Source organism: Tupaia chinensis, unplaced genomic scaffold, assembly GCF_000334495.1.
Source record: "Tupaia chinensis unplaced genomic scaffold, TupChi_1.0 Scaffold143422_1, whole genome shotgun sequence".
NCBI classification, from domain to species: domain Eukaryota; kingdom Metazoa; phylum Chordata; class Mammalia; order Scandentia; family Tupaiidae; genus Tupaia; species Tupaia belangeri.
In genome coordinates this window covers 111394-122310 of record NW_006203266.1, presented here as the reverse complement: position 1 = coordinate 122310, position 10917 = coordinate 111394, and the positions used below count along the sequence as shown (strand labels likewise).

Below are 10917 nucleotides of genomic sequence, written 5' to 3'. Positions count from 1 at the left end.
CTTGATAAAAGAAACTGAAAAGCATAAATTTAACAATAGAGGGATGAACTAAACTAATCTAAAAATTGTTTTGTGGATTCAAACACATCACAAGAGTTAGTTCTTAATGTCTGAGACAAAACTTTAAAGCAGAGAAACATGTAGATACGTACACCAAGAAATGATAAAGTCATTCTTTCCCAATGTAAAACTGATCTGAAAAGAGAATTAGAAAAGCATAGGTTGTAAAACAGAGATAAAATAAACTTTTTTGTTTTTTTGTGGGACTCTGACTTCTAGATAAAAACGATTAACAGAGAATAATGATAGATGTTTCAGTTGAGCTTCTTGAGTCTTAAGATTTAAAATTCAAACTCACTGAAACCTTTTTAAACATAAATTCAATTCTTTTTTCCCACAGATCTGATGGAATTAAGATGTTTAACCATGAGTAACTATACCATGGTGACAACGTTCATTCTTCTCGGACTGACAGATGATGCAAACTGGCAACTTGTAGTTTTCCTTTTTCTATTTCTAACGTATCTATTGAGTATCACAGGAAATCTCATCATTATCCTGCTCACTTTGCTAGATTCCCACCTCAAAACACCCATGTATTTCTTCCTTCGGAACTTTTCCTTTTTAGAAATCTCATGGACTTCTGTCTTCATCCCTAGATACCTGGTCAGCATAGTGACTATGGATAAAACTATCTCCTATGATGCTTGTGCTGCACAATTATTTTTTGCCATTTTCTTGGGGGCGTCGGAGTTTTTCCTGTTGGCTGCCATGTCCTATGACCGCTATGTGGCCATTTGCAAGCCGCTTCATTACACAACCATGATGAGCAACAGAGTGTGCAAGCAGCTCGTTGTTGCCTCTTGGTCAGCTGGTTTGTTAACCATCTCTCCTGGACTTCTCATGGGCCTGAGGTTGGAATTCTGTGATGCCAATGTCATTGACCATTTTGGCTGTGATTATTCTCCTGTCCTGAAACTCTCCTGCACAGACACAACGGTCATAGAATTGTTAAGTTTTGTTTTAGCTATTGTCACACTCCTGGTTACATTGGCACTGGTAATGGTCTCTTATGCACATATCATCAGAACAATTCTGAAGATCCCTTCTGCCCAGCAGAGGAAGAAGGCTTTTTCTACCTGTTCCTCCCACATGATTGTTGTCTCCATCTCTTATGGCAGTTGTATTTTTATGTATATTAAACCTTCTGCAGAGGAGAGGGTAGCTTTAAACAAGGGGGTAGCAGTACTCACCACTTCAGTTGCTCCTGTATTAAATCCTTTTATTTATACCCTGAGAAATAAGCAAGTGAAACAAGCTCTGAAGGATGTAGTAAAAAAATGTATCTTTAGTACATTGAGATAATAGCTTGGACTTTTGTAAATTAATACTACTAACATTTAAAAAAATTTAGTCTGCATTAACTACCCTCTTGACATATCTATTTATTTTATTTTTCTGTTATGATAATAACTCAATTCATCAATAAATAGTCATTGATTCTACTTTTGGTATGCTTTTAATGGTAACTATATCCATGATAGTCTTTTATTAGTGCTGGTATCTCCTCATTTTATCAATTTAATTCTCTAATCTTGTTTGTCTTCAAAGATATTACACCTGAATTAAGTTTGATAAATTAATAATTCTGTGTTTTTTAGCATAGACGCATCCAAAATATAGGTCACTTGTGAACTCTGGATATTAATTTATATTACATATTTATTGGCTTTTATAAATATCTAGGAAAGATTTCGTCCTTATGCCATATAATGTTAATATTTAATGAAAAGATTTGTTTTCCAAATCATAATAGTGAACATACTAGAAACAGAATATAAACATAATAGAATTAGTTATGTTTAGGCTTGAGGAGGAGACCTAAAAATATGGTTCCAGGTCTTTAAGCTAGCATAATTCAAAGGGGTATTTTACAGAATAGAGGTCTTTTCTTGTGAGTGAAATTAAGAGCCTAGATAGATTATCTCAATGTCACACAACAAATAAAGGTCATTTCTTTTTTTAATAATTATTTAATTTAATTTTATTTATTCATTCATTTTGTTTTAATTTGACCAGAGAGAGACACATACATAGAAAGAGAGAGAGACAGAAAGAGAGAGGGAGAGTGAGAAAGCAAGCCACCAGGTCCTGGACTTGAACTGTTGTCAGCTCTATGGGAATGTCTAGCACGTTAACCACCACGGCACCTGCTGGTCTCCATGAATGTCATTTCTTAATATGTATCTAGGTTTTAAATTTTAAATCCTAAACAAGTAACTCCCAGGCAATAATAACTTTTTTACTGTGAATGCATTGACATTGATGTGAAAAAGCTTGAGCTGGGGATTATAACAGTACTCAAAGTTTTTGAAAAGTCATCTTGGAAGGCAGAGAAGATTGGTTTTTAGAACTCTAGGACTTAATTCCTTCATGTGCAATGGGCCATATTTTACTCAGTAGAGTATTTTACATATGCCCCTCTGTCCCTCAGCAATTCTTTCCATTATATTTCATTTCCTTTTTCTTTTAAGAATTATTTTATTTATTATTTTTTGAGAGGTTTTCGCTATAGGGCGCGAGCGCTCGCCAGACAGACAGAGAGAGACAGAGAGACAGAAAGCGAGAAATCACCCCCCAGGGGGGATGGCCATGCTGCAATCCCTTCTCCTCCATTCTCCTCTCGAGATCTTGGGCACGCACACACACGCGCCCGGCGTGAGATTTAAGCCACCGGGTCCGAGACGCGAACCGCGGTCGACTACGTGGGAGTCCAGCGACATAGCCATTACGCTAACTGCTGGTTCCCCCAATTTATTATTTTTTTAAGAATTATTTTATTTAACTTTATTTATTTATTCATTTGTTTATTTCAATTTGACCAGAAAAGGGCAGAGAGAGAGAAAGAAAATCACGAGGTCCAGGACTTAAACTGTGGTCGGCCATGTGGTAAACCAGCACCTTTAACCACCATGCCACCTGCTGGCCTTGTATAATTATTATTTTTAAATTTTCTATAAGGCATGTGCACTCACGAGAGAGAGAGAGATAGAGGTAGAGAGAGAGAGAGAGAAAGTGAGAAAGCAAGCTACCAGGTCTGGGACTGGAACTGCAGCCAGCCATGAGAATCCAGTGCCTTAAGCTCCATGCCACCTGCTGGCCCTGTTTTGGTTTTTTTTTGTTTTTTTATTTCCAATGTTATGCTCTAATTAATTAGTAATGTTCTAGTTTTTCTTAAGTACCATTCTTTTTTTTATTTATTACTGCTATTATTTTTTTTTTAATTTTGCCATAGGGCACATTCACTCACCAGAGAAAGAGAGAAAGTGAGAAAGCAAGCTGTCAGGTCTCGGACTAGAACTTAGTCAACCATGTGAGAGTACAGTGCCTTAATCACCTTGCCACCTTCTGGCCCCCTAGAGACCACTCTTTCTTTCTTTCTTTCTTTCTTTTTTAAGATTTTTTTTTTCTTCTGTTATAGGGCATGTGTGCTTGCCAGAGAGACAGAAAAAAGAGAGAAATCACCCACCAAAGTTGATGATCATACCACAATCCCTTCTCCATTTTCCTCTTGGGATTTTGGGAATGCACACACACACACATGTGGCATGAGTTTTAAGCTGCTGGGTCTGGGACTTGAACCTTGTCAACTATGTAGGAGTCCAGCGGCGTAATCATTATACCATCTACCGGTTCTGAGACCACTCTTTCTTAATAGACACTTTTATTCAGCAGGTGCAAGTTCGTGTGTGTGTACCTGATCATCAAAAAGACATATATGTATATATTTTTAATTAGAGAATTTGATGACTAAATCACCCAACTCCATCATCTCTCTTTATCTTAATTTGTTTTGTAGACTTTATTAATAGCAAACAGAACATTGTTAATTATTTGTTTGACACATAGAATGCAAACTCAGTGATAGCAGGGGGTAATCGGTTCAACACATGACTCCAAAGACTAGTGTATTATCTGGTGCAAAGTGAGGGTTCATTATATTTGTTACACAAATAAATGCCAAATGTTTGTTATTCTTTAATTTTTGAAATAATTGTTTCGATGTCCTTCTTTAATATACTTTCTTAGAATTTTCTAATATTCAGTTTTTGTTGGTGCTGTTAATGTAAACAGTATGAAGTTCTGTCGGTGGCACAGCTGACCCTGTTATAACCTCCAGAGTTTAGTAATCTGAAATCAATGCTTCTGAAAGCTCTAAGAAGCAAGGCCCTGGCGATACATTTCTCTTTCTTAGCTTTTGGTAATTGCCAGAAGTTCTTGTCCTTCCCCGGCTTGCAACTCCATCACTCAAATTACTGCCACTCTTTCTTTGTCTGTCTCTTACAGACCAGTTAGTTATATTGTGTTTTATTAATTATACCTGTAGAGAAATTATTTCCTAAAAGGTCATATTTTAAGGTGTTTATGAATTTTGGAAGGATACTATTCAACCCAGTCATAGTACTCTTCCATACTGTTAAGGGTGCTAAAACAAAACTGAGAAATTGTCTCTTAGGAAGAGATTAATGAGACGTGTTGACTAAATGCCATGTAGTAACTTGCCTTGCATTCTGTCACAGAAAAATAACATTAGTTTCCTATATACCTTTTACGTCATTTCTCATATTACTGACATCTTATATCAATTTAATATATTCAATATACTTAGGGAATCAACACTGATACATTATTATGAACTAAAGTCCCTAGTTTATTCATATTTTCTTGGTTTTACCCTAATGTTCTTGTTCAGTGGCTATATCTGATCCAAGATACTACAATACATTTGGTCATCTCCCTATGTTTCTTTAAACAGTGCCAGTGCCTCAGAATTTTTCTTATTTTTGGTAACAAGAGTTTTAAGGACTCTGATCATGTATCTTGTATAAATTCCTTATTTGGGATTTATAGTTTTGTTTTGTTTTGTTTTCTCAGATTAGACATATTTCGTGTTTAGGAAAAGGCAACAGGGATAAGCTGTCATTTTCTTCCCCTCATGTTAGTGGCTTATACCATCAACATGATTTGTCCTTCACTATTCAACCCAGTCATAGTACTCTTCCATACTGTTAAGGGTGCTAAAACAAAACTGAGAAATTGTCTCTTAGGAAGAGATTAATGAGACGTGTTGACTAAATGCCATGTAGTAACTTGCCTTGCATTCTGTCACAGAAAAATAACATTAGTTTCCTATATACCTTTTACGTCATTTCTCATATTACTGACATCTTATATCAATTTAATATATTCAATATACTTAGGGAATCAACACTGATACATTATTATGAACTAAAGTCCCTAGTTTATTCATATTTTCTTGGTTTTACCCTAATGTTCTTGTTCAGTGGCTATATCTGATCCAAGATACTACAATACATTTGGTCATCTCCCTATGTTTCTTTAAACAGTGCCAGTGCCTCAGAATTTTTCTTATTTTTGGTAACAAGAGTTTTAAGGACTCTGATCATGTATCTTGTATAAATTCCTTATTTGGGATTTATAGTTTTGTTTTGTTTTGTTTTCTCAGATTAGACATATTTCGTGTTTAGGAAAAGGCAACAGGGATAAGCTGTCATTTTCTTCCCCTCATGTTAGTGGCTTATACCATCAACATGATTTGTCCTTCCCAATGTGAACCTTGATCATCTTACTGAGGCCCTGTTTGTCTGGATTTTTCCCTGTGAAGTTACTCACCTTCCTTTTCCACACTGCATTTTTCGAAAGGGGGGTCATCATTTGCAGCCCCCATTTAAGAAGTAAGCCCCTTAGAAGGTGCAGTACCTATATAAATTGTATGGGATTGCTTCACATGAAAATTAGTGCATTCTTTCTCAGTAAGTCATTTATTTAATCATTTATTTATATCAGTATGAACTTATGGATATGTGTTTTGGACTTGGAATAATTTATAATGTTAATTAATTTTATTACTGAGTTTTTCAACTTTGGCCATTGGGAGCTCTTTCAGTTGGTTCCAGTGTCCTTTGGCACAGTGCCGTTTGTTGGTTGGTTTTAATTGCTTCCTGATTTTCTTCCAATATGAGATGTTCCTAGATCATTTTATATATTTCTTGCTACAGATTTCTAATCAGCTATTTCTCCAGTGATATCTCCCTGAGCAAAGTGGTTGGATAGAGGGGAGGGACAGGGTGGCTGGCCAAGAGGAGGATACTAGGTTCTCCTGCACCTTGGCAGCCCCTTACCTCATCCCACCTAGACAGAGAACCATATCCCCAAAGAGACCTGGCACCAGGGAAGTGGTTCCCTCCAACATAGGGGAGTCTCTCTCCTCTCTCCTTCTTGGACAGCATTCTGTGACCAGAGATGAGCCTTGCCCCTGGAGATATGGACCTTGCTTTGGGAAAAAGCATGCACCAGGGTGGGCTTTTCCATCCAACCATAGTGGCATCTCTCAGCCACCCATTCTGCTTAGGTAGAACTGGGAAGATAGTGTTCAACTTTATCCCCTGAGGGCTGACAATCAGAGATAGGCTTCAGGGCAGGGTATTTTCCCCTACGCCAGAAGAACACACAGCAGGAAAACAAAGAATCTAACCACTGTATTCACAATGACTAAGCATCTATACCCTTCTTGTGTGGAACCCATTCAAGACAGAGGACTTTACCAACTCTCTACTGATACCTCCACACAATTACCTTACTTAGAAGGAATCTTGCATACCCTTCTCAGGTATTCAAATCTTTAGAAACCACTCTCCAGAGCAGCTTCTGCCACTGTTATGGGTGACTCTATTCCTTCTACAGCCAGGGAACCAGTATATAACACGGGCCTCACTCAAAGCCTAGAAACATTTGGAACTTACTGCTTTTTCATATCTCTGTAGTATAAATAAAAGGAAAAAAATTTGAGCAATTGAAAGTATTATAAAATATATTTAGAAATCCTAAATAACAACACGTCATTCCTAATAATATTCCTTTACATATAGAAGTCTATGTAACAATGTTTTAGCCATATCAATGTGAAAAACAGATATTCTTTGTCTGATATTTTCTAAACACTCCTTTAAACAGTAATTAATTCCATTTGGAAAATTTTTTAAAAATATTATTTATCACAAAATCAATATGCTTTCTGTGCTCTTTGGCAATTCCTCCCCTGTTCTGACACTAATTTCTCTCTCATTAGACACCAAACTGATCAATGATTTTAATTTCAGAAGTAATTGAAAACAGAATTATTAAATAACTCTATTTAAAAGTCATTCTTAGCATTTTGGGAATTATATGCTAAATTATAACTGCATTTTTATGAAAGCATAGAGACTATATAAAGTTGTTGCAGGAAACAGGAAAAAGCCATCACCATTCCTGAGTTATAAAATTGCTTCTACTAATAAATACAAGACAAATGTTATTTTTCCTTTATAGAAATACAAACAAGGGGGATATTTTAGGGAAATGTTAAGACATTTATTCTATTCTTATTTAGAGAAATTCAATTAAGTGCAATCCAAAAACTGATGTTCACTTCTGTTCTAAAGAAGTTATCTATTTCGTTGACTCCTGAGTATTTTTATACATAGATGCTCCTTCAATTATGATTTATGGAGTTATGATTCAGTAAACCCATTATTAAGTAGAAAGTACATTATAATATGCCTAACCACCTGAACATCATAATTTAGCCTAACCTAACTTAAGTGTACTCAGAATACTTACATTAGCCTTTAGTTGGGCAAAATCAACAAATATAAAGCCTATTTTATAATGAAGTTTTGAACATTTCACATACCACATATTGCTAGCTTGGGAAATTATTAAAATTCAAAAATTGAAGTGTGTGAAGATTTCAATGGCTTTTCATTGTCATAAAGTTGAAAAATCATAAGTCAAACCATTATGGAATCGGGGACCATCTATATAGGAACCAAGATTTTCCAGAATTGTCTAATTATATGATTCTTACTTAGATTTTATGGTCAATGAAATCTAATAATTGTACCTTTTTCAGCTAGTCACTATATATTATTATAATCCAAGGAACACAATGGCCATAAATAATTACTCTGTTGAGATCATTATTTTTTAGATAACTTTTTTAATATCTAGGACTTGAGGACTGTTCCTTGGGAATCTGAATTAATAACTTTTTCTTTTTTGGGAGGTTTTTGCTATAGGGCACGTGTGCTCACCAGACAGACAGAGAGACAGAGAGATAGAAAGTGAGAAATCACCCCCCCCCCCAAGGGAAGGCCACGCTGCAATCCCTTCTCCTCCATTCTCCTCTCAGGATCTTGGGCACACATGTACACGTGCCTGGCGTGAATTTAAGCCACTGGGTCTGGGACTTGACCCGCAGTCAGTTACATGGGAGTTCAGTGACCCAGCCATTATGCTAACTGCTGGTCCCAGGAATTAATGAAGTTTTAATTTTTAGTGAGCACTTAATTTTCCTAGAATCATCTTCTATAATGGTTATTAATCAATGAAAATAAATGACTGTGTTTTATAATCTAAAGCAATATTGTCACAGTAATTGCCCCATGATTAATAAACAGTTATGATATAGATATATTTTGTGTGAGCATTATTAAGCATAATTTCTCTACTGCTAAAGTAAACGTATTCATGAAATAGTAAAACATAAACATTAAAAATGGGTTTGTTAAAAATTTCTAAAGGGCCAACTGGTGGCATAATGGTCAGGGTGGCTGGTTCCCACATAGTATACTGTGTGGTTTGAGTCTTGGACCCAGTGGCTTGAAAAACACTCCAGGTATGTGTGGGTGCATGCCCCAAATCCTCAGGAGAATGGAGAAAATGACATTGTAGTATGCCCATTCTCCCAGAGGTGAATAAAAGGAAAAAAAGAAAAGAACCCTAAAAACATTATCTCCAACATGTATCTGATATATATCTTACCAAAGATAATATTTTCTTATTTTTCTTTCCTTTTTTTTAAAGGTTTTTGTCATAAAGTACAAGTCCTCATCTGAGCAAGAGAGACAGAGACAGGGAGAGGGAAAGTGACAAATCAGTCCCCTGTGGGGATAGCCATGCTGCAATCCCTTCTCGTCCAGTCTTCTCCTGAGATTTTGGGCATGCATGCACATGTGTCCGGTGTGACTCAATCTGCTAGGTCCAAGACTCAAATCATTGTTGGCCATGTGGGAGTCCAACACCTTAACACTACACCATCTACTGGCCACCAATCATAACATTTTAATCAAAGCTTTATTGATTAAGTATACCTTAAATTAATATTTTATCCTAAGCATAAGAGTATTTCTTTAGGAAAGATTTAAATCAATTTTTAAATATTCACTTTTATTAAATATTGAAATTAATTTCTCAGACAAGTTTTTGTCAATCAAGAGAACCTACTTTCCCTTATTCTCTTATTTTTCTCTTTTACTCGTATCTGTCCTCTACTTATCTATTCAGGATATAGATAGATAAAGTAAAAAATCACCCCACCGAGGGGATGGCCATGCCTCAATCACTTCTTCTCCATTCTCCTCTTAGAATTTTGAGCCTGCATGCACACGTGCCTGGTGTGAGTTTTAGGTTGCCAGGTCTATGACTTGAACTGCTGTGAACTCCGGGACAGTCCAGCAACATGAACACTACACCATCTGCTGATCCCTCATTGTTCAATTCTCTTTATTTTTTTAGTCTTTTTTTATTAATTTTTCTATTGTCATCATAATCTTGTTTATATTACATTGGATTGCATATAACTTTACAGTGTGTTACATTGCTTTTTCAAAAGGGAATGCCATGCCACTCTGGGACCAGCAAATGGCATAGTGGTTAAGGTGCTGGACTCCCATATGGCTAACTGCAGTCCAAGCTTCAAATTCATGCTAGATGCATGTGTGGTGTGTGTGTGTGTGTGTGTGTGTGTGTGTGTGTGTGTGTGTGTGTCCAAAATCCCGAGAGAATGGAGGAGAAGGGATTGTTGCAAGGTGACCATTCCCCCAAGAGGTTTTTTCTCTCTTTCTCTCTCTCTGTCTCTCTCTGTGTCTCCAGCAAGCACATGTATCCAATAGAACAAAATCTTTCTCTAAAAAATGGGTAAATTAAAAATAAAATAGAAATTGCTCAAGGAAATACTGCTAGACTGCTATTTATGGCAACATGGATGAACTTGGAGACTATTATGTGAAGTGAAGTTAAACAGACAAGTATTTATTATTATTTTTTTACTAAATGTCTTTACTGGTGCCATATTGTTTTTATTTGTTCATTTTTTTTATATCTAAAGTACAGAATAACTTTATAAAGAAAAAAATAATGAGGAATTCCACTGCAGTAACAGGCTTTATTCTTCTTGGAGTGACAAATGACCCACAATGGTAGGCTATACTTTCATATTTCTTCTTGTCACCTACATGCTAAGTTGTGAATGGGAACCTGATAATTATTGCCCTCACCTTTTCAGATCCCCGTCTGCAGACTCCCAATTATTTCTTCTTTCGGAACTTCTCATTCCTAGAAATAACATTCACATCTGTCTGTGTTCCCAGGTTTCTTGTCACCATTGTGACAGGAGACAGAACCATTTCCTGTAATGGCTGTGTGGCTCAGTCATTTTTGGTTCATCCTCCTGGAGGTGACAGAATTTTACTTTCTGGCAGCCGTGTCCTATGACCGCTATGTGGCCATCTGCAAACCTCCTCATTTCATGACCATAATGAGAAGCAGAGTCTGTATCTTTCTTGTTTTTAGCTCATGGCTTGCAGGATTCCTGATCATTTTTCCACCCATAATCCTTCTGCTGCAGTTGGATTTCTGTGCCTCCAACATAGCTAGTCATTTTATTTGTGACTCTTCTTCAATTCAGCAGCTTTCTTGCACAAATACTCATTTTTTGGAACTCATGGCATTTTTGTTAACTTTATCTTATCTTGCATGCCTTTTCTTCGAAAATGTTGTTTGCAATATTGTCAG

General features: G+C 36.3%; 1 protein-coding gene across 1 annotated transcript; it reads left to right on the top strand.

Annotated features, from left to right (window-relative positions):
• Window positions 1-426: 426 nt before the first annotated feature.
• LOC102487104 (olfactory receptor 6C74) lies at window positions 427-1365 on the top strand. Its single transcript, XM_006163882.1, has one exon. It carries the CDS (start codon window positions 427-429, stop codon window positions 1363-1365), a length of 939 nt encoding a protein of 312 aa, XP_006163944.1.
• Window positions 1366-10917: the final 9552 nt, after the last annotated feature.

Coding starts and splice junctions, on each gene's coding strand:
- LOC102487104 (XM_006163882.1), top strand. CDS start 427: ATGAGTAACTATACCATGGTGACAACGTTCATTCTTCTCGGACTGACA.